Source organism: Dipodomys spectabilis, unplaced genomic scaffold (genome assembly GCF_019054845.1).
Source record: "Dipodomys spectabilis isolate Male_0828 unplaced genomic scaffold, ASM1905484v1 ptg000250l, whole genome shotgun sequence".
Classification (NCBI taxonomy): Eukaryota; Metazoa; Chordata; class Mammalia; order Rodentia; family Heteromyidae; genus Dipodomys; species Dipodomys spectabilis.
This window is the reverse complement of record NW_024870927.1, coordinates 778,619-796,208: the sequence shown is the minus strand read 5'-3', so window position 1 is coordinate 796,208 and position 17,590 is coordinate 778,619. Positions and strand designations below refer to the sequence as shown.

The 17,590-nt window shown below is 49.9% G+C and overlaps 1 protein-coding gene across 1 annotated transcript in view; it reads right to left on the bottom strand.

Moving 5' to 3' along the window:
- Positions 1 to 15,185, bottom strand: part of Trpv3 (transient receptor potential cation channel subfamily V member 3) — a 51,910-nt gene extending 36,725 nt beyond the window's left edge. The window contains exons 1-7 of the mRNA XM_042699430.1: positions 15,063 to 15,185; positions 6,443 to 6,547; positions 6,213 to 6,299; positions 5,349 to 5,503; positions 4,687 to 4,863; positions 2,009 to 2,149; positions 991 to 1,271 (exon numbers count right to left, since the gene is read on the bottom strand). Coding sequence (XP_042555364.1) covers positions 991 to 1,271; positions 2,009 to 2,149; positions 4,687 to 4,863; positions 5,349 to 5,503; positions 6,213 to 6,299; positions 6,443 to 6,547; positions 15,063 to 15,181 — 1,065 coding nt within the window. The 5' untranslated portion in view covers positions 15,182 to 15,185. The remainder of the gene's footprint in view (positions 1 to 990; positions 1,272 to 2,008; positions 2,150 to 4,686; positions 4,864 to 5,348; positions 5,504 to 6,212; positions 6,300 to 6,442; positions 6,548 to 15,062) is intronic.
- Positions 15,186 to 17,590: the final 2,405 nt, after the last annotated feature.

Below are 17,590 nucleotides of genomic sequence, written 5' to 3'. Positions count from 1 at the left end.
CAGAACTCACTGTGACCCTAGGGCAGTAAAGTGAAAGGGAGGCCAGCACACAATTCCATTACTGTTGAAGCCATTCTCCATCTACTCCTTCCCCCACAAAGCAGGGGAAAAAAAGGTCCTTTGTAAGCTCCAGCCTGGCCACTAAAACAGACCCAAGGCTCTCCGATCAGCTGACTGGGGAAGTGGGTGCACAGCTGCGCTTGTCTAATAGCTGCCACCTACCCAAGGGCCTCCTGCAGCCTTCCAGAAGCCACAGCTCCTTCCCAAGGCTTGGATGCTGAGAAACAGTCCATGACCTCAGGATCTGTCTCTAAGAACCCAGTTATGTCCTTGATCTTAGACCAAACTGTGATTCCAGCCACTGATGCAGATCTAAACCTGCCAGTCTGAGTCTTCACGAAGGCTCATTTTTTTTTGGTTCCTCAAAGCCACATCACACAAGGCATGAGGGCCTCATGCAACCATTCTCTTTTGGGAATGTGACTCAGCATCTCACCCCAATCAACAGGCTAGAGTCCATCCACACAGAGGAGCAGCTGCCCTGTGAGCCACAGGTAGTCATTCTGGAACTCCTGACCTCATGAGGGGTTGAAGGCCTGAAGGGCAGACATTCAGCCCCTGTTGGGTACCTCAACACATAGAACTAATCAGCACAAAGCCCATGAGGTGTGGTAACCCCTCAGCCCTAGAGATGTCCCAGTCTAGCCCCCTATAGGAAGTCCTGGGACAAGCGGTGCAATCATGGAGTACAGGACTGAAGTCCATGATGTGGTGTGCCCATCTCCTGCACGTCAGCAGTTCTACATGTCCCTCAGAGCCCTAGTCACCCCTGTACTATTGCATCCAGACCTAATACTAGGCCTGTCTCATGGTTAAAGCTGAGATATGTGTGTGTGGGGGGGGGGGGGGGGTGGAGTCTTTAAAAAGGCCCCAGGGTTGGCAGAGTGATAGCTGGGCCTCCTTGCCCTCATGGCTGCACCAGGACCCCACCTCAGCCTTGCCCATCTTAGCAGCCAGCTGCAGTGGTGTGAGGCCATCATGGTTACACATCGTCTCCAGTTCCCAGTTGCCACTCCTCAGCAGGATCATGTCGTACATGCGTTTAACAAAGTCGTTCTGGGTCTTGAAGTCCTCGGCCACTGTTACTAGTGCGTGCAAGATGTTGTTTCCCCGTGAATCCTGGGAGGTGATGTCCGTTTGCTCGTTCTCCATCAGCAGCTGCACGATCTCAGGCTGGTTGGTGCATGCTGCCAAGGCCAGGGGCGTTTCTCCTATGGAAGGGGAATATTGTGGCTCTTGGTCTTTCCATGGGCTAGAAGCAGTATCTTCCTGAGCCCAGGACTCCGCCTCCTATCTTATTTTGCTATCTTAGTTCACTAAGGTCCTCAGCTGTCTTTATTGGACAGGTGATCACTGTGATCAGCTAATGTATCTGTGTCCCCACAGACCCTGCAACACTCTGTGCTCCACACCAAGCCAGACAAATCCTGTTAACACACATACCCCACCTTTCCAGAATGAAAGCTCCAGCACAGTCCACAAAGCCCTACATTCCTCCAACTCCTCCCCCTTCCCTGCCTCCTCCCCTCCAGTCCCAGGGGTCTCTTCTTCCCCCAGCACACTGATTTGCCTGCCTCTGGGCCTTCTCCCCCGCCCCCTTCTCCTCCCGTCTGCCTGGAGATGTCTGTAACTGTTCCCTCATTTCCTTCAAGTCTTTATTCAAGCAGCACCTTTATGATAAATCATCCTAACTACCCTACTTGAAATTGAATCCAGGGATTTCAATTTTAAATTCACAGTGGAGGCAGAGAGCTCCTAAGGAGGCACTCCACGCCCCAGCCTGGAGAAGCTCTGAGGACACCCATTCGTCTTTGACTGGGAGGAAATTGGCTGGAACACCTTGCAGACACGTGACACTAACCGTGCCCCACCCACAACTAACGTGAGCGAGCACCGAGTGAGAGCCGCCAGGGACTCGGACCGGAGCTCACGGCCAGGCCGCACCCACCGAAGTAGAAGCCCTCGTGCTGGTGCCGGGGGTTGAAGAAGGCGCCCTTGGCGTGTGCGTTCACGTCTGCGCCCGCCGCGATGAGCGCGGCCGCGATGTCCCGCTGCCGCCGCTCGATGGCGATGCTCAGCGCGGTCTGTCCTGCGGACGAGAAGGGCAGACGGGGTGGGGCGGGCGGACCCGGAGGATGGGGCGCATGGGGCGGGAAGAACGGGAGGATGGGGCCCACGGGGCGGGGTGGGGCGGGCAGAACGGGAGGATGGGGCGCACGGGGCGGAGTGGGGGGCACCGGGAGGATGGGGCGCACGGGGCGGGGTGGGGCGGGCAGAATGGGAGGACGGGGCGCTGAGGGCGGGGTGGGGCGGGCAGAATGGGAGGACGGGGCGCTGAGGGCGGGGTGGGGCGGGCAGAATGGGAGGATGGGGCGCACGGGGCGGGGTGGGGGGGGACCGGGAGGATGGGGCGCACGGGGCGGGGTGGGGGGACCGGGAGGATGGGGCGCACGGGGCGGAGTGGGGGGGACCAGGAGGATGGGGCGCACGGGGCGGGGTGGGGAGGGCGGACCCGGAGGATGGGGCGCATGGGGCGGGGTGGGGGGCACCGGGAGAATGGGGCGCACGGGGGACAGGCGCTCAGCTGGGGAAGCTGGGGAAGCTGGGGCGGGCCCACCCCATGAGCCCGAGCCCCACCCATCCTGTGGGGAGCACCCTTCCCCAAAAAAATACATGGCGGGGGTGGGGGGAGAGGAGCAACAGGGGGCACCAGGAGCAGAAGGAGGCGGCATGGCTGGTCTCTGAGAAAGAGGGACACGTGGCTCCCCAATATGGAAGAGGCAGGAGGGAAGGAGGGAGCGGCAGAGTGAAGTGGAGGGGGAAGGAGGGAGAGAGGAGGGACAGGAGGGAGAAAGGAGAGATGGACATCACCCCTGCAGCCTGGCAGCAAGAAGCAGTTGTGACAGAGGGAAGGAGCCAAGCGAGACTGGCAGGGGCAAGCTGAAGATAGATGGCCCCACGGTACATGGCCTTAATAGAGACACTAATAATTTACACACTCAATCAAATATCTCTAGTGTGAGACCTGCAGAGGGGGATTCTTCAATCCCTGAAGTCTGGACAAGGAAAAAGGAGTTAGGAAAAGAAGGATCAGGACAGGCAAGCCTGAGGCACTGGTCTGAACCTTGAGGTCTGCAGGCTAGTGCTTGCCAAGGACATCTATGGCCTCCAGCTTCTCTCTCTGGTGACACCAAGGAAGCTCAGTGTCCAGCTTAGTGCAAGATTTCAGTCTTCTCTGAATTTCCTCTCTCCTCCATAGCTTCTTCATAATCCTTGCCTTAGCACATGTTTGTGTGTGTGTGTGTGTGTGTGTCTGTGTGTCTGTGTCTGTCTCTGTGTGTCTCTATGTGTGTGTATGTGTGTCTGTGTGTGTGCTGGCACTGGGGCTTGAACTCAGGCCTGAATGCTGAATCTCTTAGCTTTTCAAAGCTGATGCTCTACCACTTGAGCCACAACTCACTTCAGCATTTTGGTGGTTAATTGGAGATGAGTCTCAAGAACTTTCCTGCTTGAGCTGGCTTCAAACATTGAACTGAGAGGATCACCAGCACCTGGCTTCTTGCCGTCTTCGAGCATATGCATTTTTAATTGAGAGTTTACAGAGTTCAAACAGTAACAAAATTAGTTTCTCCATGCAAACAATTAAGGGCTTGAAAGATCCCACCTTGAAAACGTGAATGCTTAATACCTTCAGTATATCAGCAAGATGACTAATCATGAGCCATTTATTTTGCCATAAGGGGCTGTTTACTGTTGTCAAGTCAAATTTGGACACAGCTTACTAACTCACAGACCGGGAAACATTATCCCTATTTTTTTTCCTAGCCTACCTATGAAAGAAGCCAGACAACTAAGACCCAAATGGGATAGTTAATAATGATAATGATAATGACACTAATGGTTGTTTTGTTGTCCCATCCAGAGACTCTAGCCTAATCACCAGCCTTCTTTCTAGAGTTTAAATATGATTATCTCATTCCTACCTCAGGGCTCTTGACCCAGCCTAACTCTGGATCCTTCTCAGCATGCAGGTTTTGCATTGAAGACACTTCTCTGTCCATCCACTCTGCTCATCCTGTCACTGTATGTCACTCTACATTTGCTTATTTGCTTGTTTGCTTATTGTTGTTGTTCCAGGACTAGGGCTTTAAACTCAGAGCCTGGGTACTCTCACTTAGCTTTTTCATTCAAAGCTTGTACCCTAGTATTTGAGCCACAATTCCATTTCTGGCTTTTTGGTGCTTAATTAGAAATAAGAGTCTCACAGACTTCCTTCTGGGCTGGCTTTGAACTGAGATCCTAAGATCTCCTGAGTAACTAGGATTACAAGCATGAGCTACAGACGCTGGTTTACATTATCTTTTGTTTGCATAGCATTGTTTGTCCAAAATCAGAGCAATAACCTTAATCTGACTTGTTTGCTTTTGTACCTCAGTGCCCAAAACAATGTCTATTGTGGAGTTAGCACTCACAATTATTTGTAGAAAGAAAAAGGGGCAAAAGAGATGTCTGCTGCATGACATAAACCAGGCTATATGCTCAGGCTTCTCAATGGCTTTGGTGTCTCTGTCTGGAAAGGCCAGCAGTGGCTCTGCATCCTGTGCAGCCCCTCCACTGACAGGCTACCTTCATATGCCTCCTCTGTGTACTCAGCATTGATGAACCTGTCCAGGATATCATTCTCCTCAGCAAAGGCAAGCAGGATCCGCACAATCTCCTTGGTGTTAGGGTTGATGTTTAACAAGGCCTTCATCAGGCAGGTCTTCCCTGTGTCTGAGGCTGTCAGCTTGTGCATGAGAAAGTCTGCAGGCAGAGCCACAGGATACAGGTTCAGAAAGGAAGGGACAGCTTCCCTTATCCCTCCCAGCCCCCAGCAAAGAAAGGGGGGCAGCAGTCACACACCTCAGCATGAGGCTCCACAACTTCCCATGCACAACTTCCCTTACCCTGTGCTCCTTAGCTGCTGGCTTCTCTGGTCCCCCACAGGACCCAGGAGAGCCTTATTTGCAGCTTTTCTCTTGGCCCTCTGCACCTTCTCCCAAGTGGGGCAGTCTCACCCACAGCCAGACTTCTCATTGTCCACTTCAATGTCAACACCCTAAAATTTCCATCTTCAGCTTATTACTCCCCATGGCCTACACATGGTGCTCATTGACACCAGGCAACCTGCTTGTCTCCTGGTCTCCCAAGACCAATGGAGCAGGAGCCAGTGGATCCAAGTGGGTTCCAAGTGGGATCCAAGGTCTGGGTTCCCCCAGACCTGCACCCTGTCAGTGCCAGGCACTCACCAGGTACATCTCGGCCACGGCGCCGTTTGCAAAGCTCCTGCAGCTCCAGCAACAGCTCCACCAACTCCTCCACATAGCCCTCTGACACGGCAGTAAAAATGCACTTCTTCAGCCGCTTCTTCTTCCGCCTCTGCTCTTCCTTGGCTAGGTTTGCACTGAGGCCAGAGCACAATTTCCAGCTTGCTACACATGTACCATAGCCCACCCACATTCCCTTCTTCACCACAGCTGCTGGCCCCCAGGGGGGCAGCACTGACTCCCTAGCACCTCCCAGGCCTGTCTCCATGCCTGCAGTGCCTACAGGTCCTGATTTGTGCTACTCTATTAGGCTTCCCTCCCAATCTATATCCTTTTTAATCATATCAACATGTTTACATACATGTGGGGACCATCAGGAAAGATGTGTGCCCACTGGCCACAGGGATGACCTTGGAAACCAGGATTATGGAAAGGGAAGATTCGCTTTAATATTTGGAGTTGTGTGAACTTTGCCATTGTATCCCTGTCTGCCTCTACACTCCTCAGACAATCCTGGTAAAGCATGGATGTATCTCCTTTTGTTTGTATTGTATGCATGTATTTTGTATGCATGCATTTTGAACTTACATAAGCTATCATGTCCTAAATTTTTTGTTCTTCTGTATACCACAGTTTGAATGCTTTATAACAAATGGGTATTATTTTACAATTTCTAATATTAAATATTCCGCCCCATCTACAAGATGCCCTGCACATAATAGCCATGGCCCAGACCTGTGTCCTAACACCTCAGGGATGTTGACTTCTTTCCCTTTCCTGTACTGAAAGCCTGGGGTCTGACACTGCTTCTTGGGCACAGGGGGAAAAGAAAAGGGCTGGACTGACCTTGGACTGTTGGGATTAGATGGAGTCTCTGTAACATCATCCTGAGGAGACTGAGGAGAGTCCATGTCATCACAGTTCCCAGAGAGACTGAAGGGATTTGAGGAGGCAAGAGAGGAACAAGCATAAAAATGGACAGTGGTGGCATGCCATCACTAGGCCCCACAGCATGGCCCAGGCATACCACTGGTTGTCTGATGGCACTGAGGGCTGGGCTGGGGGCTGGTACTCACCACTGCCGGATGTTGGAGTCCATGGGCTTGGAGAAGATGGGGGGAGAGGTCTTGGTGACAGTGGGGTTAGGCTCGAACCCTTCTATCTCCAGGAAGAAATGTGCACTGAGGGGACACCCAAGCAAGGACATTAGAGCTTCAACAGGGACTGTCCACCTGGATGTCCTCCAGCCCTGAAGGAAAGAGTCCCACCCTTGGCTACCTCTGTGCCATGTGTCTTCATCTAGCTCTCATAATGACCGTCACTGTCATTATCAGCTACATTTCACTTTGGCTCCTGGGAGGCTCTGGAGTAAAGCAACCTGCCCTAGGTCACACACAGGAAAGTAGTAGAGCCTGGGTTCAAGCCTGAGTCTTGATAACTTCTGTCAAGAGAAATACTGGATGGATGAGCCCAAGAGTCTCTTTTATGTGTGGCCTAGTATCAGAGGACCTGCTGCTGCCTTCAGGTGTAAGGGACCCTTTAAACATGGGACCATCATACTAAGAACTAGATTGCCACCGCCAACCAGCTTCCCCAAGAACTCGGGTCTGACATCTTTGGGCTCTGGGAAGGGGAAAGGGAACACCACTGACTGTTCCATCACTGCCCAACGCTACTGCAACACCATTGGGCAGCACTTATTTGTTACAACAGCAAACAAGCCAAGGGGGCTGATCTAGAGCAGAGAAGACTTCAGAGATCAGGGCTAGAAATCCTCCATCAAGAAGGAAAACCCAAGCCAGGTATGGTTGTACAAGCCTATAATCTAAGCACTCAGGAAGCTGAGGCAGGAAGATGTTAAGTTTATGGCCAGCCTAGCCTATACATAGCAAGACCTTGTCTCAAGAAGAGAAAAAAAAGATATCATATCAAGAAGAAGGGGGAGAAGAGAGGAAGTGAAACAAGGTCTGCTTTCTCCTCCGGTCACAAGAAAAGAAACAGGGACCCAGGCTCTGATGTCCTGGGTGAACATGGGGAAATAGGGGACTCTCACTGTCCCAAGAGATTCAAGACTCTCAGGGAAGACATGATTCCCAGACAGCCACAGCCAGCCCTACCTCCAGTCATACCCACAGACACTAACAGGCTTCATGGGACAGCACAGTCACACATTCAGAGATGAGCCTTTTGTTGACACTAATGAGAACCAGATTGCCTTCACAGATGCCTCCCCTGCAGCTGGAGACCACATGACTGCTCAGGACAATGGCCTCCTGACTTCTGGACCTCTCTCTAGGCAGACAAAGCTCCAAATACCTTTACTACCATCTTCCCAGGCCTAGAAGGACCAATGCACTCCCTCCCTTATTCAAAAGACACCAGAGTTGCTCTGGGAATGCAGCCCCACCATATCAAGTCCAGATCAGAGGGAAGCAGAGATAGGATTTGGGTAAGGTTCAGGATGGAAAGTAGGAAAAGGAATGTAAGGAAAAATCAAGAGTCAAAGAACTTCAGCCGGGCACTGGTGGATCATGCCTCCAATCTTAGCTACTCAGGAGGCTTGAGATCTAAGAATTGAGATTCAAAGCCAGCTGGTGGAGGTATGGTTCAAGTGGTACTTTACCAGCCTTGAGCAAAAAAATAAAAAAGCCAAGCAAGAGCATAAGGCCTTAAGTTCAAAGCCCCAGTATTCTCTCTCTGTCTCTCTCTCTGTCTCTCTCTCCTCTCTCTGTGTCTCTCTGTGTCTCTCTCTCTGTCTCTCAGACATACACACAGTCAGAGAAACTAATCAATTCCTGATATCCAGGTTGACAGTTCACATAGATTTCCACCTCAGCAGACTCTCAGCTTAACCCCTTGGACTAAAGTAGCTGCAGAGTCTAACTGTAGAGTTAGTAAGCTGGTATGGAGTCATTGCCCACCATATGGCATACAGAAAACACCTAGAGCTGTCCTAGGGAGTTCCCTCCCCTCCTCCAGGTACAGGCGCTCCTGAAAAGCTCAAAGCTGTTCCAGAAATAGGACATATATTGGGCAGAGAGAAGTTCTGGGAATATATTGACTGTCTTCTTCCTGATTATTGCCCATGAAAGGGAACCTTCTAACCTAACTTAATAGCAAATCCTTTTCAACTTCTGACTTGGAACCTAAAGCATGAGTCCTAGTGTGCCTCCACCTCTGCCTCCTGCATGCCCCTATGTTGTCACTTTCCATCTCCAGGGCAAAGAGTTCTCATTCAATGGATAAAAGTTAGGCCAGATGATTCCTACGGCCTGGACTCAGGAGCCAAGGAGGCTTCAGGATCACGCACATATGAGCTGTCCTTCTGTAGTGGGCATCAGAGGTCTACTGGTCTGATCACTACTCCTCTGCACTTCTAGGTGCCCTGAATTGCCACCCCAAAGTGGGCCTCACTCCACTGTGGCAGTCACTCAAGGATTCCAAGTATATCCACTGGAGACTTAGCCACAAAATGTTCTAGCTGGTTGTCTCCATATAGAACCCCACCTACATTGGCAGCTTTTCCCTGACAGTTGGTCCAGCACTACCTTGAGCCCTTCTTTCCTATTGGTCTGGATTAATCAGTGGCACTTCTACTCAGTAAACCACCAACAGTGTGCAGGGCACTGTTCCTGAAGCTGGGGACATCATGGTAAGCAAGTGGTTGAATTCTTTCCAGAACTGCTGCTTCACTGGGTTAATGAGAAGTGGCCTCGAGGTGAAACCAAGGCACAGGGCAGCAAGGTCATGGCTTTTTTTCCTCTTCACAATACATTATTTTTTTAGCTGTCAGTTCTTCAATGGCGGAGACTATGACTGCATCATTTTTTATTCCCCAGAATCATCCCTGATTGTCCATCATTGATCCAGACACACAGAAAACCTCACTGTGGGTGTATGGGAAGACAGGTGATAAATGAAAGCGGGGAAGGAAGCGGGGGGGCGGGGGGGGGGGGGAAGGAGCAGGGGAGGATGGGAAGGGAAGGGATGGGAAGGGGAAACAAAGGAGGAGGCTACAATGCTTGATAAGAAATGTACTCGTTATCTGTTGCAACAATGAGAAGTACAAGTTGTCATGTCCAAAACGAGCTTTACAACGTCGGTGTGGGGGGGGGGGAAGGGGGGGGAAGGAGAAGGATTGGGATTGGGGGTGAGGGGGGAGGCTGGGAAGGGATGTGAAGGGTAAACCAAAGGAGGAGGCTGCAATGCTTGGTAAGAAATGTACGCATTATCCTGCCCATGTAATTGTAACCCCTCTGTACAGTATGTTCACAAATAAAATTAAATTAAATTAAAAAAAAAAAAGAAATGTACTCATTATCTTGCCCATGTAATTGTAACTCCTATGTACAGTATTTTCACAATAAAAAAAGAGGGGAAGGAAGATAGCTAGTTGGACAGAATAAATATGTGGATGGATGGATTGATTGACGGATGGATGGATGGATGAATGGGCAGTTCAATGGATGGATGATTAGTGAGTAGATAGGTAACTGATAAAGTAGACAGATGAGATCTGTGTACAGAACCAATACACAGGCAGATCAACACAATCTTAAACTATGAATGTTGAAACTTTGCATCTTTCCCATGGCTCCTACTGCACTCTCAATTGCCCCAAGCCCTCCCTCTCCTAAGCCCCATCTCCTTCTTAAGACTCCCCAGTCTTGAAGTCCTCTGTCACTCCACTCTCTCTCCACCTCCTCAAGGTCTCCTCCCGAGCCTACACACACACTCAGGGGCTGGACACTGTCCCTGAGCTTTTAAGGCTAGCACTCTACCACCAGATCCACAGCTCCACTTCCAGCTTTTTGGTGATGAATTGGAGAGGCTCATGGATTTCTATGCGCAGGCTAGCTTTGAACCTTGATCTTTGGATCTCAGCTTCCTGAATAGCTAAGGTTATAGACACTGGCTTCATATTCTTTTCTATATGAGAAAGGAAAAATACTATGTTTTATTCAATCCCACTGTTTGTCTCTGTGAATTACAGATGTTCAATAAATAAATAAACAATCAATAATAAAAAAGAAAAGAAAAGCTTTGGCAGAAAAGGTGTAGTAGGAAAGGAAGTCTGTGGCTTAAGAGTGTGAGGAAGAGAATGATGACAGCCAGCCTGGGGGCAGGGGAGCTAGTGATTAGATAAGGGCCTGAACTCAGAGGCAGTAAAGCTGCTAGACCATGATGACCCGTGTCTGCCCTACTTGCCACCACACACCCTACAAGCCACGTCACATTATAAGCACATGGCAAAGTCTTGGCCACATGACACGCTGGCTCCTGCCTGCTGCAGATGCTGATTGTTTATTCCTGCCTTTGGTCTAGGCCAAAGGGCACCACATGGCTATTGTTAGCTCTAGTACACAGATAGCTCTACCCCATTTCTTCATTTCTGTCCCTTTACATGTGGGAAAACTCTAGGATTGGGAAACAATCCTAGAGCTGAGAAGGAGATTAACTGGATGCCTGTTTATCCCAAGAAATGGCTGAGTTCTGAGTTCTTCAAGATAGGCTCCTCCATATATTCCATCAGCCTAAGTCTCTGATCCTGAATATCCCTTGCCTATGGAACCCTCACCAGCAGCTACTCCCAGGGAAAGATATGATGTTTGGACCTGGGAACTTTCTCAAGTCCAAACATTTCTCCCCACTTTAGACTGAGTAACTAGGCCAGTCAGCCATTGAATCAGTAAACTCAACCTGGAGCCAAGTTCATGAACGCAGATGGATTCAAAAAGTACATCTAGGGGCTGGGAAGGTGGCTCAGTGGTAGAGCGCTTGCCTTGCATGCAGGAGGCCCTGAGTTCAATTCCTCAGCACCACATGAGCAGAAAAAAAAGCCAGAAGTGGCGCTGTGGCTCAAGTGGTAGAGCACTAGCCTTGAGCTGAAGAGCTGAGGGACAGTGCCCAGGCCCAGAGTTCAGGCCCCATGACTGGACCCTCCCCCCCCCAAAAAAAAGTACATCTAAACTATTCCTGCTGTGAAAAACCTGAGATTTTCCTAAGATCCAGTCCTCATTTCTCCCCCCTGGCACAGTTCAGAGATGTTTCTGTTCGTTCCTTCTAGGCTGTCCACAAGACACCTGTCTCATCACTGTCTCCTCCCACATTCCTCCTTCCACCCTAATGTCCCTCATTCAGCTCTTAGTCAAATTTTCCTACTTGGGGCTGGGAAGGTGGCTCAGTGGTAGAGCGCTTGCCTTGCATGCATGAGGCCCTGGGTTCGATTCCTCAGCACCACATAAGCAGAAAAAGCCGGAAGTGGTGCTGTGGCTCAAGTGGTAGAGTGCTAGCCTTGAGCTGAAGAGCTGAGGGACAGCACCTAGGCCAAGAGTTCAGGCCCCACAACCAACAAAAAAAAATTCCTACTTATACTTGGCTTTTCCTAATTTTTCTCCTTATCCTCTGATTGCCCCACATCAGAGGTGGCTTTGCAATTTCTCTGAATCCTCCCTCTCAGAAGAAGTGGGTATCAATTGACTCTTCTTCTTCCTTCCTTGCTGTAGCAGGTCTCACAACACTAATACCTCTGTGTCTTTGTGGTCAGGGATGTAGAGGGGGCCCGGAACTCATCACCTACCCCTTGGACTTCCCAACAGACTCCTCTTCTGCAATACATTCTCCACAAAGATAAAAATTCAAATCTTACCATATTTTCCCTCCCACACAAACTCCATTAATGGCTCACTCCTCTTGTGATTGTCCAAGTTTCTTTTTTTCTTTTTTGTTTTGTCAGTCATGGGGCTTGGACTCTGGGCCTGGGCGCTGTCCTTGAGCTCTTTAACTCAAGGCAAGTGCTCTACTGCTTGAGCCACAGAGCCACTTCTGGTTTTTTGGTGGTTTATTGGAGATAAGAGTCTCAAGGCCATTTCTGCCCGAGCTGACTTTGAACTATAGTCCTCAGATCTCAGCCTCCTAAGTATCTAGGATTACAGGCACGAGCCACCGGTGCCCGGCTTAAGTTTCTTAACTGACCACCAGGAATTATGAGTTATGTTAGATTGTCTAGAACAACAGCTCTTAGACTGTGCGTAACCTATACCCCATTCTGTTTTTTAAAGCAATACTTTTAAACTACTCCATTTTGAGTATAAGCACCAAAACAGAGTAGACTTTACATTTTGTTTATGCAGTTAAACCACTACCACCTGTCAGCACACCATGAGACACAAACTGATAGTTTATCTGTACCAATAAACAATTACATTAACAAATATATCAACTCATTTCCCATTTCACAATGTGCAGCAAGTAGACCAAGACTGCCCCCTTCCTCTGGGATGGACCACAGAGCCAGCAGCATGGTAGCCCTCTCCCAAGACAAGATTGCTGGGGGCAACAAGTTCTGTCACAACTGTCTCCCATGGTAAATTAAAGCTGCTATAGCCAGTTAAGTCACTGTCCATAACTCTAGCTTCACTCCCTGCCTCTCTAGGCAAGGTAGAGAAGTCGAGTACCTGGGAAATATATTGGGGTACAAAGAAAGCTGGTGTTTGGGGGAGATGGGAATACATCTATTCTCATTGCTAGAGACTATGTTTGGTGGTATTGTGGGGGACTTTTCTGGTCAAATGGAGTAGAATCTGTACTTTAGTTCAAGTGGCTATCCCCTTTACTCTGGCATTTCAAAAACCCAAAGATCTCAACTGGGCAATGTTGCTTAAGCCTGTGATCCTAGCTACTCAGGAGGCTGAGATCTGAGGATCAAAGTTTGAAGCCAGCCTGTGCAGTAAAGTCCATGAGCCTCTTATCTCCAATAAACTACTCAGAAAAAGCCAGAAGTGGTGTTGTGGCTCAAGTGGTAGAGTGCTAGCCTTGAGCACAAAGAGGCTCAGGGAAAGTGCCTGGGCCCTGAGCTCAAGTTCAAGGAAAAAAAAGCCCTCAACAACAGACCCAGTGATTTATGTTCCTTCCTCACCTGAATCATATAAACTAGGACTGGGACAGAGTGGCAAACACTGACCCAGCTTCAGATGGTCTGGCACAAGTACCCAGGACAGGTGTGACCTTTGTCTGGGATGCAGGCACAGCTTGACCTGTGATGGCTCAGTGACTGAGCACTTTGCTAGTTTCATCTAACCACCTGTGAAGACTCTGTTTACCTCTGAATCCACCCTCTGCTCAAGTCTTAGACTGGAAGCCTGCAGCCACTGACACTATTTACTAGCCATCCTCTCATTTCCATATTATAGTAATGTGTACAGAGTGATCTGAGCATTCATATTAGTAATCAAGACTGAAATAAAGAGATCCTGAATTGCTAGCAGCCTAAGCTATCAAGTGAATTCAGGGGTACTTGGTGAATTAATGCCAACCAAATTGGTGTAACTTGTGAATCTGCTGTTACTTGTGAATTTGTTGTTATTCATAAAATTCTGACTTTGCAGAAAGACACAAGCATGTCTATCTATCTACATTTCTGACATAGCAAGACTGGCATAACAGGGTTCCATACTAATTAAAAATCCAGTGAATAAACAGACAATTGGAATATACAAAAGGTTTTCAAACAAATTAAACAATGTTAGTAATATTCAGCAGCCTTACCAAAGATTCCTGAAAAGGTCTAAAAGCTTGCTTATGACACGGCCTCAATGAGACTCATCTCCCCAAAGATAGCAACACCAAACTCCTCCCCAGGCATGGTGGCCAGCCACTGCCCCCCATGTCCCCACTGCCTTTCATGCACTTTCCCTTCATCTCTTCTAGGCTTAACATCACTTCCAGCAGTAAATGCCTCAAGACTGTCCCTGGGATTAGCATTGCTCTCCCTCCACATGCTTAGCGGCGGCCCTCACCTCTCTAGGTAGTCTCCACATTTTCCTTGGTGCCCTTTCCTCCAGGCTGCGAGCAGGAGTAGACATCCCTTCTCTCTGTGTCCCCACTTCTCCATTCTGGGCCCAAGCGTGGGCCTAGCACACTGGACACCTTAATTATACCTTGGGACAACAGCTGAAGGAAAGCACCAAGTTCATCTCTGGCCCAAGAGGATCCTTGGAACCAGGGCAGAGGACTCAGAGTAAATGAGACATCCTAGACTAGGGGCCACACCACATCTGAGAGAAGCAAGCTGGGGTGGCCTCCTTGTCTAGGCTGACCCATTTGAGAGGGCACCCTAACAGCTGAATAGCAGAGGACCAGCTGTGAAAGATGTTCAAGAGTGTGAACTTAATACAGTCCCTCAGCTCCCAGTCTCCTCTGTGTTCCCAGCTCCCAGGATCCTTGTGAAGTGACTGTTAACAGTTTTTATGCTAATATAAACCCCTTCCTCCAGCCTTGGGCTTCCAGGATTGTCCTACCTTGCTTTCTCCAAAGACATATTTCTGTCCCTAAACTCTCAATAAAATTGTACTTTGCACAATACTGCATTTGTCTGCCTCTATTTTTGGTTTCAGGGTTCATCAAGACTATCTGGAATTCCTACATAACTTTCTGCTCCTGGTCTCAAGGGTTGCCCAAACAATCCCTTTGTTCTTGCTACACTGACCCTGACACACAAGGAAGACTTCCCTGACTAAGCCAGTCATGCAGACATCCCAATGAGACCCCTGAGCACATCTATCCCCCGTTATACCTAGTTGGACATTGAGACACCCTAGATGATGTTAAGTCCTAAGTCACAGGAAGCAAGGGTCCCTGAAGGGAGACCCTCTGTGCTCCTCACCCAAGAGCCCAGACCTGAGCATACAGTCTTACCTCTTCTTGGTGGGGGTGAGTTCTGCTGGCCTCTTCTCTGACAGAACAACAGAGTTCCCACAGGGGGCAGTGGTTCTCCTACTGATGAGGGGCACCATCTCTTTGGGATGAGTGTTCATGGCTAGAATACAATCACAGAGGTCAGAAGAAGCTTCTGGGAGCTTCAGACCATTTTTTTTTTTGTCTATCCTGGGGCTTGAACTCAGGGCCTGGGTGCTGTTCCTGAACTCTTTTGCTCAAGGCTAGCGCTCTACCACTTTGAGCCACAGCTCCACTTCCAATTTTTGAGTGGTTAATTAGAGATCAGAGTCTCATGGGCTGGCTTTTCTGCCTGGGCTGGCTTTGAACTGCGATCCTTAGCTTAGCCTCCTGATTAGCCAGTGGCATGAGCCACTGGCTCTCAGCTAGCTTCAGACCTTTTGTAGTACCAGCCTGCCCTGATTCACATCCCCTGGAACGAAGAGAGTGCCCACAATCTTTCTCCTTCCCAAGCTTCCCTATTCTGTTTCTGGTCCTAGAAGAACCAGAAAAGCATCCATAGACAACCATGCCCCTCGCTCCTCCCTTTATCACCATCTCAGACTCACCAGTCTCCAAATGAACTTCTAAGATTAAGCTCTGCTTTCTCAATTTCCCCCTAAACTCTCGTGCACAACTATATTCTCAAAGAGGTTTGGCCTTGACAAAGCGGGAACATCACACTGTGCCCCTAGTAAAGCACCCTCAGGAACCCCTGATTTTTGGATTTCTCAGCGACCAAACGATCTCTGCAGTGAAAACACAGATCACCCTCTGCATCTCCCCACAAAGCTGAACATAACCAGTGCATGGCTGTCCATCTTCTGGACCCCCCGTCTTTCCTGGAAGAAGCAGTTGAGTCCCTACCCCTCCGGCAGAGGAGGCAGATACCCAGTCCACAACTGCTTTACCATCCCAGTATGGGCTGGAAACCCCACTACATTCCCAAGAGTGTGGAAGCACTAGCTGGAAAAAGGGACTAAGCTGGCTTCCAAGGAGAATAAGGAAGGCATCTTAGGAGGACTCCTAATGGCTACTGTGTGAAGTAGGGGCAGTCCCAAATGGGAACGCAGTCTGGGCCAACAAGGATCAGGCAGATCAGTGAGTGGCAGGGCTGGAAAACGTGGGGAGCTTGTGGTGAGCCCTGGCAGGGAGAGGCATAGGGGCAGGCAAGCCACGTAGTGAGAGACTTCAGACACCATATTGGAAACTGTGGCTGGTCCCAGACCAGCACAAGCAGTGAAGGGCTTAGGGGTGCATGAAGGACAACCCCTCAGGAAAAGCAGGTACAGGAAACCTTAGGGCCCAGGGGAGGCTCTTGTAGTGGCCATGGGGATGGAGAGGAGGTCAACTGGCCCTGCAGGATGCGACAGCGGTGTGCAGAGATGACGCTTGCAGTTAAGGAGCCCATCTCAGCTCAAGTCATCTCAGGGAAATCACTCAGATTTCCTATCCATCTTTGCCTGAAGAGAATGGGCAGCCTTTATTTCTTGCCCCAGCTTAAAACAGACATGCAGACAGAAAAGGCTAAAAGGCTTCCTTGGGCTAAGAAAGGAGGGGAATGGAAGAGCCCCTGCCCCACCGCAAGGTCTCTGGTTTCTCCGTGACCCGTGGTACAGGTTCTGCTAGCCTTTCTGTCCAGTCCTGGGCCCACCAGTGTAAGCAATCTTGGGCAGCCAGGGCAGGAGAAGGTCAAGACAAGCTGCACTGGGACCAAGCAGCTATAATTAGTTCCCTGCGTCACCCTGTAAAGCCTGTGTTCTCACCTGACGGCCTCTCTTGATGTCCTGGTCCTGCCTCTCTCTGGGATTTATCATCCTCACCCAGGAAGTTGATGGATGTTGAGATTCTCAAGTACTGACACTGATTTAAATGACCCGGGATATAGACTAGGCCTGGGGACCATGGGAACACCCCACCACTGCTGCCTCAATACCTTGGAGTGCCCAGGCCCTTCCCTCTCCTGCCCTAGACTACTTCATCCTGTCCCACACTCCCTGGAGCTCCTGACCCCCAGTAGCTCCTCCCTGTACCTGATAGGAGACTGCCCGGCAGCCTGGGGCTTTCTCCCTCCCAGGATTCCCAAACCACAGAGAAAAGCTCCTTAGCCCAGCAGAACCCAGCACCCGTCATCTCCCATACCCCTGCCACATGGTAGTATTTCTTCTGTTAAGCCCCAACCCCTTCCCAAGTTTTCTGAGCCTATCAGGGGAAAAGGTAGTCCTGGCTCAGAAGAGGCCAGCCCATGCCCAGCGCTGCCCAGAGGCAGTCCTGTGCCCTAGGAACTCACCTGGAAATGTTCTGGGTGATAGTAATAGTCCTTACTTTGACTTCACCGCATGTCTGGGGTCCAAAGACCCCAGTCAGGAAGATGGCTGAGATGACAAGAGGCGCTCATCCTAGACACTGGGGATGGCTGGTGGCTGCAATTCAGCATCAGAGGCAGAACTGGCTGGGCCACCTGAGCCAGGCACCAGGCAGGCCACACCCGCCACCCACGTGCTCTGCCT